This window comes from Pelophylax lessonae, assembly GCF_965119305.1.
Source record: "Pelophylax lessonae genome assembly, chromosome: 4".
Taxonomy (NCBI): domain Eukaryota; kingdom Metazoa; phylum Chordata; class Amphibia; order Anura; family Ranidae; genus Pelophylax; species Pelophylax lessonae.
This window is the reverse complement of record NC_138771.1, coordinates 19,760,777-19,784,209: the sequence shown is the minus strand read 5'-3', so window position 1 is coordinate 19,784,209 and position 23,433 is coordinate 19,760,777. Positions and strand designations below refer to the sequence as shown.

Below are 23,433 nucleotides of genomic sequence, written 5' to 3'. Positions count from 1 at the left end.
TGAAGCGGCATGACTTCGGGGGCAACCTTCATAAAAATTAATGTCTATGCAAGTCGCTCCAGGTCGCCCCGAAGTAGTACAGGAGCCTTTTTCTAAGTCGGGGCGACTTGTGTCACTCCTATTAGAACGGGTCCTGTACCGCACAATGGGACCGCGACTTGTCAGGCTGACAAGTCGTATTAGTGTGAATGGACTCTAAAGCAATAGCAGTGTGAGAGTTTGGCTTTAAAGTTATATTAAAGTCAAGTCTATAAAAAAAAGTTATCCATACCTGCTCTGTGTAATGGTTTTGCACAGAGCAGCACTGATCCTCCTCCTTCTCAGGTCCGCCATCGTCAATCCTGGCTCCACCCTTCTGCCAAGTGCCCCGCCTCTGATTCCTCCTGTACCAAATTGTATTGTAACTGTAGTGTCTGCCTTCATTTTGTAAAGAGCAGAGCAAACTGTTGGTGCTAAATAAATCCTGTAACTTTTTTTTTTAACTTCATCTTTATTTTTACAATAACATAGTTTCATTAAAATGTAAAAAATTGACCAACGCAAAATACATACAAATGATCTAATAGAAAAAAAATGAATCCTGTTTTTAATAGCAAACAAGCTTGCTGTGGGGGGGGGGGGGGCACTTGAGCAGGCTTGCTCCCGAGCCTCTTCTCTGTGTGTCCATTCACACACGGATCAGCGGCTCAGCCCCACACCTCTCTCTCCTTATTAGTTCACTGGCTGTGATTGGCTCTGGCTGCTGTCTCAACAAATGAGAAGGTGGAGTCCCCAGAGAGCCGAGAATCCTGTGCACATCGCTAGATAACAATAGGGCTCAGGTATGTATTGGGGGGGGCTGCTGCACAGTGAATGATTTTTACCTTCATGCATAGAATGCATGAAGGTAAAAAACCTTGAGCCCTTTGAACCACTTTATTAAAGATGGATGTGATCTAACTTCATCAGTGTGAGACTTCCTGCTTTCCCCGCTAAGGCTAGGTTTACATCTATGCGGCTCTGTACTTCTTGAGTTCAGTTACTGCTCGTTGGGCTGTCCATTGAAGTGACCGCTCTGCCCATTGCAATGCATGTAAAAGACGTGCATCTGTGCCTGATCACATAGACCTAAACATTGTGGAATAATTTCAGGTAAGGAGTTACAATTGGTTGTAATTGTAGATTTGTGAAGAGATGAAAGGGATCAGCTGGGCAGCTAGTTTGGTAAGGCCGACCATAGACGTGTCGTATCTCGGCCAGTTTAGCAGGAACTGGGCCAAGAATCAGACCATGTACGGGGCCAGGCTGAATGATCAACTGGGGTACAATCAGCCTGCCATAATAATAATAATAATAATAATAATAATAATAATAATAATAATAATAATATTATTATTATTTCAGGTACTTGTATAGCGCTGTCAATTTACGCAGCTCTTTACTTATACATTGTACATTCACATCAGGCCCTGCCCTCAAGGAGCTTACAATCTAAGGTCCCTAACTCACATACATACACAGTAGGGCCAATTTTTTTATACAGGATCCAATTAACCTACCAGCATGTTTTAAAGGGTAACTCCACTTTGGGGGGGGGGGGGGGATAGCAAATAAAGAAAAAACAATATAGCGTATACAATTGCGACACAAATCAAATTGTAATTGAAAGTTATTAAAAATTACCTTTCCTTTTCAATCTGCAGCTGTTGTAATTTTCTGAAAATGCAATACAATATGGCCGACTGGAGCTGTTCTGTCCACAGAATGTATACTGACCACACCCCCAGAAACACAATTTCCTGCTTGTGTGATTGGCTCACCAAGTTTCCCAGAAGTCTGCACTAAGATACAAGTCAGATTTCTGGCATCCCCCTGCAACAAAAATTTCATTTTTGGTGAGATACTCCTAATAGGAACACGTCTAAAGGGATGCAGGCCCAGTAGATTTCCTCATTAGAGCCCTGCAGCTGCAACAGCTGATAGATAATTATGAAACCACTCCATTAAGATACAAGTCCGATTTCTGGCATCCCCTGCAACAAAAATGTCATTTTTGGTGAGATACTCCCAATAGGAACCCATGTAAAGGGACGCAGGCCTAGCAGATTTCCTCATTAGAGCCCTGCAGCTGCAACAGCTGATAGATAATTATGAAACCACTCCACTAAGATACAAGTCAGATTTCTGGCATCCCCTGCAACAAAAATTTCATTTTTGGTGAGATACTCCTAATAGGAACACGTCTAATTGGATGCAGGCCCAGCAGATTTCCTCATTAGAGCCCTGCAGCTGATAGATAATTATGAAACCACTCCACTAAGATACAAGTCAGATTTCTGGCATCCCCTGCAACAAAAATGTCATTTTTGGTGAGATACTCCCAAAAGGAACACATCTAAAGGGATGCAGGCCCAGCAGCTTTCCTCATTAGAGCCCTGCAGCTGCCACAGCTGATAATTATGAAACCACTCCCATTAGACCCACTCAGCACAGAGGAACAAACAATGATTTCTTCAGAATAACAAAAGGATGGAATCTGCAACAAAGTTTGTTATAATCCCTGCAATGTTCAGAGATCACCCAGAGGGGAATGTTTATTTTCCTCAATAAAAGCAGAGTTACGCTTTAAGTGCGATTATCTCCAGCTGCTGGTATAGCCGCCAGCAATAATCACTTGTCGGTCCAATAATCAGATTGTTAGTCCGCCCACCCGCTAGTAACCAGAAAAAATGTCGGCGACAACTAGCGGGCGGACTAACAATCTGCACTAATTATATAGCATCTACCAAGAGTGTAAAGGCTGCTGGTGTCCTGCCGAAATCTCCAACCTGCCGAAAAACTCCAACCACGTTATTTCCGGTGAGTGTACACTGGGAATAATTGGAGATCTCGAGCACTCTGTGTTTTCACACAACACCGGCAGCCTATACACCTGAGAGTACATGGTATAATTTAGGGCTGCGCGATATTGGAAAAAAAGTACACTGCGATATTTTTTTTCCCAACTATATATATTGCAATATTGAGAGAGCCATCAATCCAGGCTAAAGTCAACAATTACCTTGGGAAGTAGTGCAGCAGCCTTCTTCTGATTGTACTACAGGGCCAGCCAGGGTTAATGTTAGTGTAGTAGGATTTAGGAAGTAGTGCAGCAGCCTTCTTCTGATTGTCATTGCAGTTGCACCATACAGTCCAGGCCAGGGTTAATGGTAATGTAGGGAACTGGGTGGACAGGGAACTGCAGGTTAATAAGACACTGACACTGTGACTGTGCTGTGGAAGGCAGAAGTCGGGACTCACAGTGGTGGTAGAAGGTAGAAGAATACAGCCCGACATTCGTCCCACATGTTCTGCCCTGCAGCTCTCCTGACTGAGCGGTGAGCGCGGCACAGCGAATTAATCACGTCATGAGTAGCGGCACAACGAACCAATCAGGTGTGCAGGCACGCGTGATTGGTTCCCTGTGCCGCTGCTCACCGCTCAGTCAGGAGAGCTGCAGGACAGACTTAACATGTGGGACGGATGTCAGGCTGTATTCTTCTACCTTCACTGTGAGTCCCCAATATCGCATGATCCAGCGATGTGACTATCGCCTACGCCCGCAGCACGATATTCGATGTTACTCCGCCCGGTAGTTGTCGCCGCCTTGGAGGCGGCCATGTTTTTGGTTACTAGCGGGCAGTGTAAGAATCTGCACTAATTATCCCATGTACTCGGGTGTAAGAGCCGGTTCACACTGAGGCGATCCGACTAGCCGGGGCGACCTGTGAAGTCGCGGTGCACAGCGCGCACAGCGACCTCGGAGTGACATGCACGGACTTCATATCATTGGAGTCAATGCAGGTCGCCCCAAAGTAGTACAGGACCCTTTTTCTGAGTCGGAGCGACTTGTGTCGCTCCTATTAGAACGGCTCCTGTGCTAATCTATGGCAGGCGACTTGTCAGGCGACCAAGTCGCCTGACAAGTCGCCCCAGTGTGAACCGGCTCTAAAGGCTGCCGGTGTTGTGTGAAAACACCAAGTGCTTGAAATCTCCAACTATTCCCAGTGTACAGTCACCGGAAATAACGTGGTTGGAGATTTCGGCAGGTTGGAGTTTTCGGCAAGACACCGGTGTTGTATGAAAACACAAAGTGGTGGAAATCTTTAGTTATTCCTGGTGCACACTGACCGGAAATAACGGCATTGGAGATCTCTGCAGGTTGGAGTTTTCGGCAAGACACCGGTGTTGTATGAAAACACAAAGTGGTGGAAATCTTTAGTTATTCCTGGTGCACACTGACCGGAAATAACGGCATTGGAGATCTCTGCAGGTTAGAGTTTTCGGCAGGACACCGGTGTTGTGTGAAAACACAAAGTGGTGGAAATCTTCAGTTATTCCTGGTGCACAGTCACTGGAAATAACGTTGTTGGAGATCTCGGCAGAACAACAGGAGAATACAATGACTCGGCAGGAAGGATTCCCCTGTCAGCACTGTCTGTGTTTATGGGGGAATCAAGCAAATTTCTTTCCTGCAGTTTGTGGTTGCAGGAAATAAATTCACGTGATGAATCGCCTGCTTTAGGGATGGGTCCATTTATTTTTCCACTTGCAGATACTGGTATTTGTAGGGGAGTGTCAAGCTTTGCTCTCTGCCGGTGAGTAAAGGGGAGGAGTTCACCTGGAAGCTTTGGCATGATGAGCAGCATTTCATTCTTGTGCTTTGCCTTTGGTCAGCAATGCTGAGCCTGTCAGGACATGAACTGCCAAAGCCTCACAGACATGATGTGACATCCAAATTGTTTGTATTTCCTGCTATATACTGGTAACCCTATGACATATTTTATGGTATGCTGACAGTAATGTGACTATTTGCATGCAAGCTATTTCCTTTCAATTTAGGGCGAGCCCAGGGCTCACAGTAGCCGCCCTGCAGCTTTTTCCACGTGTGGGTGTCATCTCATTGAGACTCCAGTGATTCACACAACACACCCTGCAATCACCTAAGTCCCCGATACGCAGCACATTGCGTCACCCTTCTTGGCACCCGCCTGTGAGACCTAATGACCTACAGCAAGTACAAAGATTGTTTTAGAAAGAAAAGGTGCTCCAGCGTTTGCAATACAGGATTTCCTCCTTTAAAACTTGGAATGTTGTTATGTCAGTGGAATGAGGGCTCACTGTACTGAACTTCTCCATGTCTGGTGATCACACCTCACTAATCTCTGGGCTCTCCAAACATCAGAATCCTCCCGTCTGAGGCTGGAATGTCTCCCTCTCGGCAGGATAACTTATGTTATTGCTCTTTTTAGAAAGTGGGCAATATAAGGCGAAACCCCTGAGGGCCACATTTGTTCACATAGAATGTCTTCACCTGCTTGTCCTGGCCTGCCTGAGCTTCTGCTGTCTGCTCATTCTTTGTTCTTTCCTGGCCCAGTCTATAATGTAATTGTAGCTGGGCTTGTCTCTGACCTTTAATCTGTCCTCCGTACAGAGAACAATATTCGTTCGCTCTGACCCCCGCTCACCTTTATGGGTTGGAGATCTTTACTCAACTGATTTGGGGGAGGGGCGTTGGAATGAAAATTCCAGACAAAAATCTACACTGATAGCCTAAAATATGCAGAGCTGCTTATCTGTTATATTTCTGGACTTTCTGAAGACTTAAAGCGGTTGTAAACCCGATAAAAAAAAAAAAAAATAAAAAAAAAAAAAACCTGCAAGACAAAGGCATAATGAGCTAGTATGCATCGCATACTAGCCCATTATGTGTAACTTACCTTAAAACGAAGCCCCGACACGGACCCCCGGACATCGATGCGGGCGCTGCCATGATCCCTCGTCGTCTCTTCCGGGTTCGGCGGCTCCGGCGCGCTGATTGGCCGGAAGACGGCTCCAGCGCGCTGATTGGCCGGAGCCGCGATGACGTCACTCCCGCAAGCTCCCGGCAACTTAATTGAAGGTCCCCCCGGACCTTCGGAGCGCATGCGCCGCTCGCGCGAGCGGCTGCATGCACTGTAAATATCTCCTAAACCATGTCGGTTTAGGAGATATTATTTGTACCTACAGGTAAGCCTTATTATAGGCTTACCTGTAGGTAAAAGTGTCAAAAAGCGGGATACAACCGCTTTAAGCCTCGTACACACTCAGCGATTGTTGGCCGTAAATTTTCGGCCAACGTCCGATCGGCCAATTTTCGGCTTGTTAGTATGATGCTTCCGTCAACCAACTGCGACTTTTTGGCCGAACAAAATCTGGTGTGCAGGCTATAAAATTTTTGTTGGCCATCAGCAGAACCGCCGATCGTTCCTCAGTCAGTACAGATTTCGGCAGACAAAAATCTGATGAGCAAGACTGGGCATGCTCAGAGAAGAAAAAAACACACGGGAGGTAAACCATCACATGACATCACTTCTGAAGTTGGTTTTTGTTGGCCGAGAATATTAGTGTGCAGTCTAGAGCACATTTCAACCAACACAACAACACTGGACAAAAGTCGGCTGATCATCGTTGCGTGTGTACGAGGCATAAGACCGCATTCACACTAGTCCGACTTGGACCACGACTTGTCAACCTGACAAGTCGCGGTCCATTGTGTAGTACAGGACCCGCTCTAATAGGAGTGACACAAGTCGAAAAAGGGTCCTGTACTACTTTGGGGCGACCTGGAGGCGACTTGCATATACATTCATTTTATGAAGTCCGTGCAAGTCGCGCCAAAGTCGCCCCCGAAGTCAGAGCGACGTAGTGTGAACCGGCACTTAAAGTGACCCAATCCAGTTATTTAAAATTTTAAAATGGTTGTAAAGGCTTTGGGCCCTGTTCACACTTTAGCGTTTTTCAGCTCGTGAAACGTTCATCTCTGAAGTCTCAAAACGCCCAACAAGCAAAATCCCATTCATTTCAATGGCCCCTGTTCACATCTGAGTTTTTTTTTTGTCACCTGAAGCTCAAAAAAGTACGAACTTTTTTTTTTTTGGCAGATTACAAGCATTTTTTCAATGCCTGCCTCAAAACGCCTAAAAAGAAAAACGCCTAAAAATTAGTGAATTAGGGATCGACCAATATCGTTTTTTTGTTGTCGATACCAATATTTTGGCCAATGCATATCGGTATTGGCCGATATTTTTGTACATTTAAAATAAAAATAAAAAAATTATTATTTTTTTTTGACAGGTACTTTTGTGGAGGCATCTGGTGGTCTAAAACAGTGGTCCTCAACCCTGGCCTACAGGGCCCACTAACAGGCCAGATTTGCAAGATAACTGAAATCCATCCCAGGTGATATCATTTGCTGCTCAGTGATTGCAGTACTCTATACTGCATCTCCCCAAGGTAATACTTAAAATCTGGCCTGTTAGTGGGCCCTGTAGGCCAGGGTTGAGGACCACTGGTCTAAAAGACCACAAACCCCTCCTCTGCACTTAAAAGATTAAAAGCACTCAAAACGCCAAGTTTGGCTGTTTTGAATGCTGTCTTTTTTTAACCACTTTACCTCCGCTCACATGGAGGCTACTGCGGCAAAGTGCCGCGATCCCATCCAGCGATGTAGACCTACGTCGCTGGACTCCGCCCCTTGTGGGCGGCGCTCGTGCGCCGCCGGAGGCTCGCTCCTGCTGTATTCATTCACAGCGGGAGTCGGACCAGCGGAGGAGCAGCGGCGATCGCCGCTGCTCTGCCCCGATTGTCGGGGATCGAGTCTGGAGATCCGCCCGCTGTGTGTAAACACAGCGGGAGGATCTCCATAGTGACAGGGACTGACAGATCGGAGTGTTCAGCATAGCTGGACATCTGCTCTGTCCTTCTGTCACACAGTCACCCCCCCCCCACACGTCAGTAAGCACCAGGCATACATTAACCCCTCCCTCTCCAATAAAATTAACCCCTTCCCTGCCAGTGTCATTTTTACAGTAACAGTGCATATATATATATATATATAGCACTGATTACTGTAGAAATGTCACTGGTACCCCCAAAAGTGTCAAAAATGTCAGTCAAGGGTCCGATCTGTCCGCCGCAATGTCGCAGTCCCGCAAAAAAAATCGCAGATCACCGCCACTACGCATTAAAAAAAAAACACCAAAAATGACAAATCTTTCCCTTAGTAAACGCAATAACTTTTGCGCAAACCAATCAAAATACGCTTATTGTGATTTTTTTTTTTACTAAACATAGGTAGCAGAAAACAAATTGGCCAAAAATTTAAAAAAAATTAGATTTTTACATTTTTTTGGGGGGGAATTTCATATAAAAAAAATGTGAAAAATATAATTTTTTCAAAATAAATGCTCTTTTTTTGTTTATAGCGCAAAAAGTAAAAATCGCACAGGTGATCAAATACCACCAAAAGAAATCTAAAAAAAAAAGGACGTAAATTTCGTTTGGGTACGGCGTCGCACGACTGCGCAATTGTCAGTTAAAGTCTCACAGCGCCGAATCGCAAAAAGTGGCCTGGACGTAAGACAGCAAAATCCTCCGGTGGTAAAGTGGTTAAAGTGGAGTTCCGGCCTCAAATACCTATTTTTTTTTTTTTTTTTTTTAAGAGCTGGTTCACACTGAGGTGACACGACTCCTTACTACTTCGGGGGCGACTGGTGCATTACATTGCACCACGACTTCAGAGCGACTTGTAGGGACTTCACATAATGGAAGTCTATGCAAGTCGCTCCAGGTCGCCCCAAAGTAGTACAGGACCCTTTTTCTAAGTCGGAGCGACTTGTGTCCCTCCTATTAGAACGGGTCCTGTAGCGGTCAGGAGCGCGACTTTTCAGGCTGACAAGTCGCGCTAGTGTGAACCGGCTCTTAGAATAAAAAATAAACCCAAAAGAAAAAATCTATTTATGTGAAAAAAATAATATAATTTTCATTTGGATACAGTGTTGAATGACGCACACAATTGCCAGTTAAAGTAGCGAAATGGCCTGGTTATGAAGAGGGTAAAATCTTCCGGGGCTTATTAGAGAAAAGCATATATTGATTGTTTTTGTGTGAAGGAAGAAAACGAATGCAGCCACCACATCTGATTAAGCGTCAGTATATGACATTTTTTGGTTTTGGGTTATATTCCGCTTCCTGTTTCACATCCTTGCCTGCGGCCTTCATATTAGACTGAATGAATATCACTCTAGTAAAGAGTTTTCTTTACTCCTGACTTTTTGAACCTTGGGAGTAAATAAAGCAGAACTTCACTCAAAATGGGAAGTTCTCTTGTTTGCATCCTCTCCCACGTTTGGTACTTTTTTTTTGGGGGGGGGGGAAGCAGGTACCTAGTTTTCACAGGTCAGATGGGGCCCTGGTGATCTGAGCCAGAAGTTCAGTCCCCCCTCCCTCTTTTCCCTGCAGTTATCTGGGACACATCACAGGTCCCAGAAGACTGCGGATCCATTCGCAAAGCATTTTGCGGCTTGCGCATGTGCAGTAGGAAACCGTCTGTGAGACCCTTTGGTGATGCATTTGAGCCCCCATTTAGCTTTTAAGTTGACAACCGCCGCTGTAAATGCTTGAACTTGTTTGGTGGCTTTGGTAAAATAACTCCCGCTATCATTAACCACTAGCCGACTGCTGCACGACTATTTACGTTGGCAGTCAGCCCCTCACAGGCAAAGCGACGTAGGGCTACGTCGCTAGCCTGTAAGGGTTTTGGGAGCGCCCGCCGCCGGAGACGCGCTCCTGCGCGTTCACGGACCCCCCCGCATGTGCCCGGCGGACCCCATGTCCGTGACATCGGAAAAAAGGCAGGCGGCTAGTGTAAACAAAGCCGCCTGTCATTCTCCCCTGTGTAAGAATGGTGATCGTACGGTTCTACTATGTAGGACTGTTGATCACTGTTCCTACACATCAAGCCGCAGCCAATCACAGTTAGAAACACACCCCTAGGACACACTTAACCCCACCCTCTCCAATACAGGTAACTCCTTCACTGCCAGTGTCATTTTTACAGTAACAGTGCATATGTATAGCACTGATTACTGTAGTAATGTCACTGGTACCCCCAAAAGTGTCAAAAATGTCAGTCAGGGGTCCAATCTGTCCGCAGCAATGTCGCAGTCCCGCAAAAAAAATCGCAGATCGCCGCCATTACTCGTTAAAAAAAAAAAAACAATAAAAATGACAAATCTTTCCCTTTGTTAGTAAACGCAATAACTTTTGCGCAAACCAATCAAAATACGCTTTTTGCAATTTTTTTTTACCAAACATATGGTAAAAAAAAAAATTGGCCTAAAATGTTAAATTTTGATTTTTTTTTTTACATTTTTTGGGGGGAATTTCATATAAAAAAAGAATGTGAAAAATATTATTTTTGCAAAATTGACAATCTTTTTTTGTTTATAGCGCATGATCAAAAAATCGCACAGGTGATCAAATACCACCAAAAGAAAGCTCTGCTTGTGGGAAAAAAAGGAAATTCATTTTGGTACAGCGTCGCACGACTGCGCAATTGTCCGTTAAAGTCACGCAGTGCCGAATCGCAAAATAGGCCCTGGTCAGGAAGGGGGTAAAATCTTCCGGGGCTTAAGTGGTTAAGAAGATCTTGATGCATAAGGCCATTTAATAGAAATTTTAAATGAATAGGCCGGTGGTCAGTAACGGGTTAATCACATTTTGTATGAGCTTGCCTAACCTTTTATTACTCATTCTCTTTGAAATGAATTGTCCATTCAACTAGGCTGTGTCTGGCTTCTGTCAGCTGTCACCCCCTATAAATGATGAGTGACTGTGGTGTGGGGTAGGTAGACCTGTCAGACTGGTGCACCCGGGTGAGGAAGGATTACAGTAAACTGCAGCTGTTTTGTCCTAGGAGTCGGGTCTATGGGCTCAGCCCATTCTAATTTTGTTTTTCAGCAATTGCATTTTTTTTTTTTTTTAACCTTTGTGCAACATTGAATGACATAATGGCTTTATTCTTTACCTTTGAGTAACATTGCTTAAAAAAGCAGTGCAGTGGAAATTAGCTCCACCCTGGATCCCTGACTTTAGTGATGTCACTGATGATGAAATATTTAAACTTGTTTTTTTTTTTTACCACTTCCTTACAGCTGGATGTCATATGACGTCCTGGGCTTTGAGTGGAGATATATAGTGACGGGTGCAGCTGCAGGCATCATTCAGGTATCATTTTTTTCCGCTGGTGAGTCCCTGCACCATAAGAACAATCATAGCGGCTGTTAAGCCACCTGATCGTTATTACAGGCACCCCCCCGCGCTGCCCTCTGGTGCTTCTTCCGGGCAAGCCGGAGAAGGAATCCGCCGGCGGCCGAAGTACACCGTAGACGCTGCTGAGGACCACATTGTCCCCGGCAGTCTGACTCTTGGATGCTCGGCGCGACGTGATGACGTCATGCCCGGCCTGGCAGTTGTCAATACTGCCGTGATCTCGGCTGAGATGGTGTTTTTGTTTTTTTTGCAGGCTTTCTAGCCGCTTGCCGACCGCCGCACGACTATTTACTGCGGGGGTCAGCCCCTCACAGGCAGAGCGACGTAGGTCTACATCGCTAGACTGTGAGGGTCTCAGGAGCGAGCGCGCGCCGCCACTGACCCCCCCCCCTCGCGTGTGACCGGCGGACCCGATCGTCCGCCGCTCACTCGCGATCGTCGGTGGAGAGGGAGAAAGGCAGGCGGCTAACGTGAACAAGCCGCCTGTCATTCTCCCCTGTGTAGGAATGGTGATCATACGGTTCTACTATGTAGGACCGTTGATCATTGTTCCTACACCTCAAGCCACAGCCAATCACAGTTAGAATCACGCCCCTAGGAACACAACCCCTCCCTCTCAAAAGTTAACCCCTTCACTGCCAGTGTAATTTTACAGTAACAGTGCATATGTATAGCACTGATTACTGCAGTAATGTCACTGGTAACGTCAAAAATGTCAGTCAAGGGTCCGATCTGTCCGCCGCAATGTCGCAGTACGGCAAAAAAAATCGCAGATCGCCGCCATTACGCGTTAAAAAAAAAAACAAAAATGACAAAAATCTTTCCCTTTGTTAGTAAACGCGATAACTTTTGCGCAAACCAATCAAAATACGCTTTTTTTTTTAACCAAACATATGTAGCATAAAACAAATTGGCCGAATATGTTAAAAAATTTAGATTTTTACATTTTTTTAGGGGAATTACATATAAAAAATGTGAAAAATATTGTTATTTTTGCAAAATCGACGCTTTTTTTTGTTTATAGCGCATGATCAAAAAATCACACAGGTGATCAAATACCACCAAAAGAAAGCTCTGTTTGTGGGAAAAAAAGGACGTCAATTTTGTATTGGTACAGCGTCTCATGACCGCGCAATTGTCCGTTAAAGTCACGCAGTGCCGAATTGCAAAATACCCCTGGTCAGGAAGGGGGTAAAATCTTCCGGGGCTTAAGTGGTTAATCTGTAGGAGAGATCTGAGGTTTTAGTGACCCCAGATTTCCCCATAAAGAGGACCTGTCATTCACTATTCCTATTACAAGGGATGTTTACATTCTTTGTAATAGGAATAAAAGTGATAAAAAAATAAAAAAAATTAAGGGAAAGTGTAACCATAAAATAAACAATAAAAAAAAAGTTTTAAAGTGCCCTCGTCCAGCGAACGCATGCGTACGTCGCGGCCACATATGTAAACGCGTTTGATACATACATGTGAGGTATCGCCGTGAACGTTAGCGCAAGAGCAACAGTTCTAGCCCAAGACCTCCACTGTAACTAAACTTGTAACCTGTAAACATTTTTAAAGCTTTGCCTATGGAGACTTTTAAGTACCGAAGTTTGGCATTATTCCACGAGCGTGCGTAATTTTAAAGCGTGACATGTTTGGTATCTACTCGGCATAACATCATCTTTTACAATATACCAAAAAAATGGGCTAAGTTTAGTATTTCTCTTTTTTTTTTTTTTATTTAAAAAAAATTGCGTTTAAAAAAAAAAAATGTCTGCGCAAATACCGTGTGACATAAAAAGTTGCAATGACCGCCATTTTATTCCCTAGGGCCTCTGCTAAAAAAAACAAAACAAAAAATTATGTTTGGGGATTCTGAGTAATTTTTTAGCAAAAAAATGCTGATTTTTTACATGTAGGAGCGGAGTGCCAGAAATGGCCCGGTATGGAAGTGGTTAAATACTGTAGCAGCTGACTTTTAAAAAGCAGGTATGTAGCATGGAGTCCAGCACTGTATTATAGTGCAAGACTCAATGCAAAGTGGCGGTTGTTATCACTGCGGGTCCCTGACGCCACCATCTTGGATCTGGGAGCCTGTGTAGTGTCCTGAGGAAACACATGTGCGAGCTCACAGGGCGCTCTCTTAACTGGTCCTGCAGATTCCTGGAACATGTGACTTATCCCACGAGGCTACAGGAGATGAGGGGGGGCAGGTGGCAGGGGGCGATGAATGCCATCTTCCCCTAGGCAAGGATTGCGAAAGTGGGAGCGGCTACTGATTAATATCAGTACTAGCTCCACCAGAAAAAAAACAGTTAGCCTCGGTTCCCACTATGAACTAAATGTGAATCGTGCAGGAACCGCACTGCATTTCTGTGCAGTTCACATGCAATTCAGTACGGTACGTTCACACCGCCTCAGGCCAAAGTCATGCATGCAGCAATTTTGGAACCGCGTTGCAATCGGATTGCATGGTACTTTCATACCATGTGATCTGGTACAATTCGATGCTGGTGAACGCACTGGGTTTGGGGTGTTAAAATTGCACTGACACCTGCAGCAAATCTGGAAATGATCGGGCCACTGACCTGGGAAATGATCGGGCCACTGACCTGGGAAATGATCGGGCCACTGACCTGGGAAATGATCGGGCCACTGACCTGGGAAATGATCGGGCCACTGACCTGGGAAATGATCGGGCCACTGACCTGGGAAATGATCGGGCCACTGACCTGGTCAATGATCGGGCCACTGACCTGGTCAATGATCGGGCCACTGACCTGGTCAATGATCGGGCCACTGACCTGGTCAATGATCGGGCCACTGACCTGGTCAATGATCGGGCCACTGACCTGGTCAATGATCGGGCCACTGACCTGGTCAATGATCGGGCCACTGACCTGGTCAATGATCGGGCCACTGACCTGGTCAATGATCGGGCCACTGACCTGGTCAATGATCGGGCCACTGACCTGGTCAATGATCGGGCCACTGACCTGGTCAATGATCGGGCCACTGACCTGGTCAATGATCGGGCCACTGACCTGGTCAATGATCGGGCCACTGACCTGGTCAATGATCGGGCCACTGACCTGGTCAATGATCGGGCCACTGACCTGGTCAATGATCGGGCCACTGACCTGGTCAATGATCGGGCCACTGACCTGGTCAATGATCGGGCCACTGACCTGGTCAATGATCGGGCCACTGACCTGGTCAATGATCGGGCCACTGACCTGGTCAATGATCGGGCCACTGACCTGGTCAATGATCGGGCCACTGACCTGGTCAATGATCGGGCCACTGACCTGGTCGGAGTATACCCGGGGGTATGTTCATTGAAATTTTTTTTTTTGTGGCCGGAACTCCGCTTTAAGAGCCTATTTACTCCCAAGGTTCAAAAAGTCAGGAGTAAAGAAAACTCTCTTTACTAGAGTGATATTCATTCAGTCGAATATGAAGGCCGCAGGCAAGGATGTGAAACAGGAAGCGGAATATAACCCAAAACCAAAAAATGTCATACAGAAGCTTAACCACTTTAAGGACGCAGAAGAGGATCGCGCTGGCTTCAAGCTGCCCACACCTGAGATGGCAGCGCTGGACAATACTTTTTTCAAGGTAAGTATTTCTTCTAAAAGGTAAGTGCGAACCGGGACAGATCAGAGGCTATCCATTGTGGAATGTACTAGCCCTGACTGTCCCGGGGGTATTTTTATTAAAAAAAACTTTCCCAGGGTGGAACTCCGCTTTAAAGAAGGCAATGGGTACTCTCCTTTCCTGTATTCACACCATGTAAACACTGCTTCAATCGTTGAAACCGGTTTCTTCTGGGAGTGTTTATCTCTTGGATCCTCTGCTGTCCTTGCTGGTTTCCTCCTCTGACTTCATGTCACTGTTTCATGAAGTGATGTAAGGTTAGTGGGGGAAGCAGGACATTGCCACACCAGGAAGTGTCCTTTTTCCATTGGATTGCAAGGGTGTATTTCTAGTGATCAGTATGTAGAAGTACGGACAGCAGGAAAGTTGAGTTTTCACAGCTTCTCTTTTTACAGGTAAAGGCTGTTATAACTTTTTTTTTTTTTTGGAACAGGATAACTTTACAGTTTGTTTTCAACTTTAGCCCCGGTTCACACTACTGCGTGTGCGGGGTTCGCATGTCATGTCGGAGCGCACTGCTCCGACATGACATGCGATCAGCTGTGCGGTGCGAGTTTAGCCATACAGTTTGTATGGCTAAATTCGCATCGCACCCGCAGCAAACACGCACAGGAGGCATTTTTGCTGCCGCATCAGGATCGGATCGCACAGCGGTTCACACTTGTGCGATCCGATCCTGTGCGAAGTGCACGATCGCACTGCGATATGCGATCAAACTGGGGGTGTCGTTAAGATTACATTGACACCCCCAGTGGATCGCATATGGCAGTGTTAACTGCCGGGGGTGCGTGTGCGATGCGGGAACAGGCTGCGAATTCGCAGCCTTCCCGCATCGCATCAGTGTGAACCGAGCCTTAATAGCAGCTATATGGAGTGTTACAATTGGGGGTGCACCGATCCGACTTTTCTAGTCCCGATACCGATGCCTGGCTTTGTGTATCTGCCGATACCGATCCGTAACTATTGTTTTGTTATAACAATTGTGCATTCAAAATCTAAGATATATGTAATCAAACTCCAAATTAAAAAGAATAAAATGTAGCCACAAGAAAAAAAAAAAACAGTTTATGGGTCCTTTCACACGGGCGCTGCTCCGTTTGTCCGTTTTTTTTGCATGTCACTGGGATTGGGGATGTCAGCGGATGACCTTCCGCTGACATCCGATTTGCGTCCTTTCCGATCAGTTCATTTTTTTGGAATGGAAGAGAACCCTATTTTTCTTCCGTTTAAAAAAAACGGAACGGACGCAAAAACGGATGCCAGCAGTGTCATCCGCTGACATGCGCAATCCCATTTACATGCATTATCTACGTTTATCATCCGCAAACGGGTGGGATGATAACCGGACATACGGACCGGATGACACAAGTGTCATCCGTGTCTGTAAAAAAGAAAAAAAAAAGTGCCAGAATGGATCAAAAAACGGTCCGCCCCTTCTGAAAGGAAGGACCCTATTACTTGAACATATAAAAGCAATCAAACAGTAAACATGTAAAAAATATAAAGTGCAAAATCATGCAAACAGGAATTTAAAATGCAACATACAACATAGCAGCTGAACCTGAAAAATTCTCAGTGAGAATAAACTAAAAAGTTGGTCGAACAACAACTTGATGATCACACATACAAATAGCATTGTAATTTGTAACATGCGTGTAGTCCTGTGTCGCACCAGCATCACAATTTGATGGTGGCGTGTGACACTGGACTACCTGTTTACATTACAATGACACACACATGAGGCTGATGAATGACGTACCGTATTTTTCGCTCCATAAGACGCACCTGACCATAAGACGTACCTAGTGTTTAGAGGAGGAAAACAAGAAAAAAAATATTCTGACCCAAATTATATATATATATATATATATATATATATATATATATATATATATATATATATATATATATATATATATATATATATATATATAATTATACTATAGGTAGATAGAGATAAAGATATATAGATACAGGGCTTTTTTTCAGGGGGAACGCAGTTCCGGCAACTCTACCACTGAATGTATGTAATGGCAAGGGATGCTGGGGACGTGCTGTAGGGTCTATTGATAATTGCCGCTGAGGGATCTATTGTCACTGCTGGGATCTTTGTTTGTGTATGGTGTCTATTGTTGCTGGTCAGGTCTATTGTTGCTGCTGGAGAATCTATTTTTGCTGGGAGGGGTCTTATATTCCCAAGGGGGTCTGTTTTTGCTGGAAGGGATCTACTGTACTGTTGAGAGAGAGGTCTATTGTTACTGGCTGCTGGAGGGTTAATTGATGCTTGCTGCTGGTGGTCTATTGTTGCTGGGATGGCTCTATTGTTGCTGGCTGCTGGGGTGTTATTTTGTTGTGGAGGGGGCATCGTTGTGGGGGGTCTATTGTTGCTGGCTGAAGGGGATCTATTTTGCTGCTTGTCTTATTATAATTAACTAGTTCCATACAAATGACTTAGCACCACAGAATGGTGCTTGGTTCTGTATTCTCTAAAAGGGGAGGGACTGGGAGTCAGGTAGGGGGTGGAACCTAAGGGATGGTGCTCGCAGGTGGGTAGGGGCAGAGACAAGGGGTGACTCGGAAGGGGGAAGTTCCTGCACCTATTCTCTGAGAAAAAAAGCCCTGTGTATATGTATATGTATATGTGTATATATATATATATATATATATATATATATATATATATATATATATATATATATATATATACACACCGTAATAGCAATAAGGGTACTTGCAGGGATTTGCTTGTAGGCACTGTCTGTCTGTGACTGAGCCCGGGAAGCATGCGGCTGCAGTACAGAGCAAAGCCGCTGCTTCCATTCACAGGCGGAGTGCATCTGATATCACTCCGCCTGTGAGCCGGACCTATACAGGAAGTAGCGGCTCTGTGCAAGTAAGGGACGGCTGAGCCAGGACTTAGCAGACACTGCCGTAAGTTCTGCTGCGACCAAACCGGATCGGCCAGTGGGATCTGTTAATTTTACCAATCCAGCTATTTTGTCAGTATCGAGGCCGATATCTGATCCTAATATTGGATCGGTGCACCCCTGGTTACAATGACAGGGAATGGGATATACTGTAGCATATCCACACTGGAGAAGCTTGGTGAGGATCCTTGGAATATGTCTTGATTGACCTTTTTGGTTTAATATTAAACATTTATAAAGGCTCATTTACACCAGCAGGCATACATTATAGTGTGTTCAATGTGCATGTATGTATTTTATGCAACACAACACGAAACAATGCGGTAGGGTACTGTGTATGGCAGCACATCAAAACACTCCCAATCATGTGATCGCTGACTGCCAATCACAGTGGTCATGTGATAGTCCAATCTTTTCTGCCCCTCCTTACTTCTCATGTATCAAGACCCTGTGCAGGGACAAGGCTGGGCAGGATGGGGTCAAAGTAACTTTGTTACTAAAATTAGAGAACAAATAAGTTGGTAAATACGGGACACTGCCGAATGCCTCTGTGATAAAGAGGAATCCCTAATAGATGTCTCTTCAGAAACATCCAGGAATGTCAGATTCCGGTTTTCCCACTCTGGGCCACGTGTCCCTCCTCCTACTGTTGTCCACTGGAGTACAGGCATACCCCGTTTTAAGTACACTCACTTTACGTACACTCGCGAGTACGGACACAGCCTGGTCAGCTTGGCATGGCACTACTCCCGGTTTTTAACATTGACGTCTATTGGAAATCTTGGTCAGCTTGACATGGCACTGCTCCCAAACCATAAGTGGCAGGAATACCAAACTTGGGGAGCATCAAGAGAGGACCCAGGACTACAACATATCCTATTTGTGGCCGGCCAGCTTGCCTAGGTAATCCACAATGTCCTAGTCCTGGATCCCCTTAACATGCTCTCCAAGCTTTGTGTCCTTGTCACTTATGGTTGAGGAGCAGTGCCATGTCGAGCTGACCAAGATTTCCTATAGAGCTTGTGTATTTACATGCATTGAGAAATGAAAAAAGGTATTTCTTTACTTTTAAGTACATTTTCGTTTTGCATACATGCTCTGGTCCCATTGTGTACTTAAAAGTGGGGTATGCCTGTAATAGGGAAGCCCCCCACAAGGACAGACAGGAGATGGATGTCCTGAGGTAGGAGACAGTACATCAAGTGGGAAAAAGTAATGCCAGGACTGTGCTTGGTTGGTGGAGGAACGTGTGGTGGCAAACTGGACCTCTTGTGGCTCCATACCCAAGCCAGGCATGTGATACTGTTGTGATTGCTCTATGTCAGGGGTCTTCAAACTATGGCCCTCCAGTTGTTCAGGAACTACAATTCCCATCATGCCTGGTCATGTCTGTGAATGTAGGGGTTTTACAATGCCTCATGGGATGAGTAGTTCCGCAACAGCTGGAGGTCCGTAGTTTGAAGACCCCTGCTCCGTTACCCTCCTGATGAAGCAGCCAACATAGCTGTGAAACACGTCGGACCCGCCATTCTATACTGTGAAGAACTCCTGCTTAATATGTCCATATAGGATACCACTTTATATAGCAACACTTGGGTGTATATTCGTGACTCTGCAAATGTGTATTTTGTAATCTTAAGAAACTCTTGCTTAGTAGGTTCATACATGTTTGTATCATTACACAATATTTTTTGATAATATGGTGTAATAGCAAGTCCTAATATAGGACTCTATTGTGTCAATTGATTTTATATGCTCAAAGATAAACACTGTATGTTAATAATATAAAATTATTAGGGATGCATCGATATATTGGGCGCCGAAAATGATTGGGCAAAAATAGGGTTATCGGTGTTTTGCTGATAGAAAAAAAAAAAAAGACAAGGTTCCGATACTGACAAGCCACGTCCCATTGACTGCAATGCAAAAACACCAGCCACAATAAATAAAGTGATTGTAAAGTCTCGTTCCTTTTTAAAAAAATGAATAAAAAATAACAAACATGTTAGTGCCGGTTCACACTGAAGCGGCGCGACTTTGGGGGCGACCTGTGAAGTCGCGTGCAGCGCGACTTGCACGGACTTCATAAAATGAATGTCTATGCAAGTCGCTCCAGGTCGCCCCGAAGTAGTACAGGACCCTTTTTCTAAGTCGAAGCGACTTGTGTCGCTCCTATTAGAACGGTTCCTGTAGCAGTCAATGGACCACGATGGTGCGTGACTTGTCAGGCTGACCAAGTCGCCTGACAAGTCGTACTAGTGTGAATGGAGACTAATACTTACCTGCTCTGTGTTATTGTTTTGCACAGAGTGGCCCTGATCCTCCACTTCTCAGGTCCCTCTTCTGTGCTCCTGGCCCCCACAGTAAGCTGCTTGCTATGGGGGCACCCGAGCATAGTCACAGCTCCGTATATCAATTCAGACGCGGCCCAGCCCTGCCCTACCCCCCCCCCCCTTTCCTGATTGGCTGGCTTACTGACCTTGACAGCAGCGGGAGCCAATGACACTGTGCTGCTGTCTTAGCCAATGAGGATGGAAGCCCCGAGCAGCTGAGACCATTCTGCAACATCGCTGGATCTAGATGGGCTCAAGTAAGTATTAGGGGGGCTGAGGGGGGCTTCTGCACACGGAAGGCTTTTTTATCTTAATGCATAGAATGCATTAAGATAAAAAAAAACCTTCTGCCTTTACAATACCTTTTTAAATTTAAAAAAACTGTCCGTTTCGGCCTAGTGCATCCTGAATTTTCGTTTTTGGCAGCGGAATTTTCATTTCGGTGCACTACTATTGTTTTTATCTATAGGATTGGATTTATTTATTTATTTTTTTTTTTTGAGTACTTGATAACTTTCCTAAGGCCCCTTTTTCACACGATCGGACAGATCAGGTCTGCCTATCCGTTTTTCAGGCGGACCTGATCGGCCTACCTATTTTCCTCTATGGAGAGGCGGATATCAGCAGAGATCTGTCTGCTGACACCCGTCTGGCATCCGATCCAACAAGATCCGCTTAAAACATACGTATGGCGATACATTCGCCATCCGTCCAGCAGGTGGGATCGGATGAAAACGGACATTCTGTCTTCTGCCTGCTCAGCGGGTAAAAACAGAGCGATCCCTGCTAAGCTAGCCGAGTCCGCCGAGCAGATCCGCCCCGTGTGAAAGGGGCTTTACATTGTAATCGTAGCAGTGACGTGTATGTTTCAGTGTGACCTACTATAAACACAAGGCCAAATCTTTACCATTTTGTTTTTTCTTTCTCTTTGCAGTGGTGCTGATCGGTGATTCTGGAGTTGGAAAAAGTAACCTCCTTTCTCGCTTTACCCGCAACGAGTTTAACCTAGAGAGCAAAAGCACCATCGGTGTGGAATTTGCTACAAGGAGCATCCAGGTGGACGGTAAAACAATCAAAGCTCAGATTTGGGACACGGCCGGACAGGAGAGATACCGTGCAATTACCTCCGCGTGAGTCACCATGTTGTGGGAATGAAAGGGTGGGCAGAACGTGGGGTGTGCATATTTATAAAATGTTTTCCTTTTTGTATTTGCTGTGTTAATGCCACATTCTGCACAGTTCTGCCTATTTCATAAGCAAAGTACCCATTAGATTCAGTCCTTATGAACTGACTGAGTGTATCTTCTCCCTACAGGTACTACAGAGGAGCTGTTGGTGCTCTGCTGGTGTATGATATTGCCAAGCATCTTACCTACGAAAATGTGGAAAGGTGGCTGAAAGAGTTGAGGGACCATGCGGACAACAACATCGTCATCATGCTGGTGGGCAACAAGAGTGACTTGCGCCACCTCAGAGCAGTGCCGACTGATGAGGCCCGAGCATTTGCAGGTAATTTCACATATATTTTATATATATTAATGTGAATTTCACTGCAATGTTAAACCACTTGCTGACCGCCTAACTGGGAATTTGTCCTGAATTTGACGTTAAAGAGGTTGTAAACCTTCTAAACTTTTTTTTTTTTTGCTGCAACCTGAAAGAGAAACCCATAATGAGCTAGCATACTAGCTCATTATGAAATACTTACCTAAGAACGAGCCCCCGCCGTGCCGCCCGCTCACCTGTATGACGGGCGACATGTCCGGGATCGCGGCATCCGGCCATCTGATTGGCCGGAGCCGCAGTGACGTTACTCCCTCGCACGCGCGCGGGAGCCGACGGTCACGGCAGGGGGCTCTGAAGAAACGGCACCAGCGGCCGTTCCTTCAGAGCGCATGCGCCAGTGACGTGACTGGCTGCATGTAAGGTAAATATCTCCTAAACGGTGCATGTTTAGGAGATATTTACAGTACCTATAGGTAAACCTTAATATAGGCTTACCTATAGGTAAAAGTGTCAGAGGAGGGTTTACTTCCTCTTTAAATACTGAGGTTATAGCTGCAGCTTAATGCCATAACCTTGGTATCATTTTTTCCCTTAGGCGACCGGCTTTCAGATAAAAGTGGTCCCTGCGGTAGTTTCCGGGCTTTTATTACCAATCGCTGAGCCCAGTAACCGTCCGGTGTCGGTAGTGTTTTCCCATAGAGATAAGTGATGGCAAGATGGCCACTGCTCATCTCTATGCCCTTGGAGGACTGGAGCGATGTCATACGTTCCTTCCGGTTCTCGAGCCATGTAAACTTTTTTTATTTTTTTTTGATCTTTTGCTTTTAAGGGTAGAGGAGAGATTTGGGGTCTTTTAGACCCCAGATCTCTCCATAGAGAGGACCTGCCATGCTGTATTATCACAAGGGATGCTTACATTAAGTCTTCATGTGCTCACGCGCAGTAATGAACACATACGTAGGTCACGTCTACATCTGTAAACGGTGCTTGCACCACACGTGAGGTATCATCGCGAACATCCGAGTGAGGGCAATAATTCTAGCACTAGACCTCTGTAAATTTAAGCTGGTAACCTGTAGAATTTTTTAAAGGGTCGCCTATGTAGTTTTTTCAGTACCATAGTTTCGGTATCTAGGGTTTTTTTTTTTTTTACTTTTTATTATTTATAGCAGTGATGATTACTGTTTATAAGCAATAGTTAACGGTCATGAAAGGTTTTCCATTCATAACTGCTTGCTTACTGTTGAGATGCTGTGATTGGCGACAGCTAATCACATAGTACAGGGTGCCAGGTACCATGTGATAGCTGCGGGCCAATCACAGCATCACAATAGTAAGAAAGCGTTTTCATGAATGAAAGCCAATCATGACAGTTTGCTTACAGAACATCATGTGATTGTTATAGTGATCACATGATACCCTGGCCGTTCACAGCGACCGGGTACTGAGCGCCATGATCCGCTGGGTCCATCAGTCTAGTAAATGTACTGTGGGTGGGCAGCATGCAGTTAATATTGCTTTCTGTGTCCCCTCTGGGGAGATTCACCCTGTTGCTTTGAAAGCGATTGGGTTTTCCCCAAAACAGGGATTGAGGGGAAATCAATGGGGATACTAGTTCTGGTGATCCTGTTGACAGCCAAGAATTTCCTCACTTTGGGGGAGATTTCCTCACACTTCCTATTTTGACATTGGGATAAGAAATGAAGGGCAATCACCCCAAAGGCAAAAAAAAAAAAAAAGACTGGTTATAACCCTCCCTATAGCTTTTGCCTTTAGCTCAACTTTTAAAGGGATTGTAAATGCAGAAGGTACATTCTATGCATTAAGTGCTGGTTCACACTGTTCAGACTTGTCAGGTGACTTGGTCGCCTGACGAGTAGCGGACCGTGCTGTGCAATTGGAACCGTTCTAAT

The 23,433-nt window shown here is 45.2% G+C and overlaps 1 protein-coding gene across 1 annotated transcript in view; it reads left to right on the top strand.

The window, feature by feature from the left end:
- Positions 1-23,433, top strand: part of RAB11A (RAB11A, member RAS oncogene family) — a 62,792-nt gene that overhangs the window by 27,173 nt on the left and 12,186 nt on the right. The window contains exons 2-3 of the mRNA XM_082256581.1: positions 20,949-21,144; positions 21,330-21,523. Coding sequence (XP_082112707.1) covers positions 20,949-21,144; positions 21,330-21,523 — 390 coding nt within the window. The remainder of the gene's footprint in view (positions 1-20,948; positions 21,145-21,329; positions 21,524-23,433) is intronic.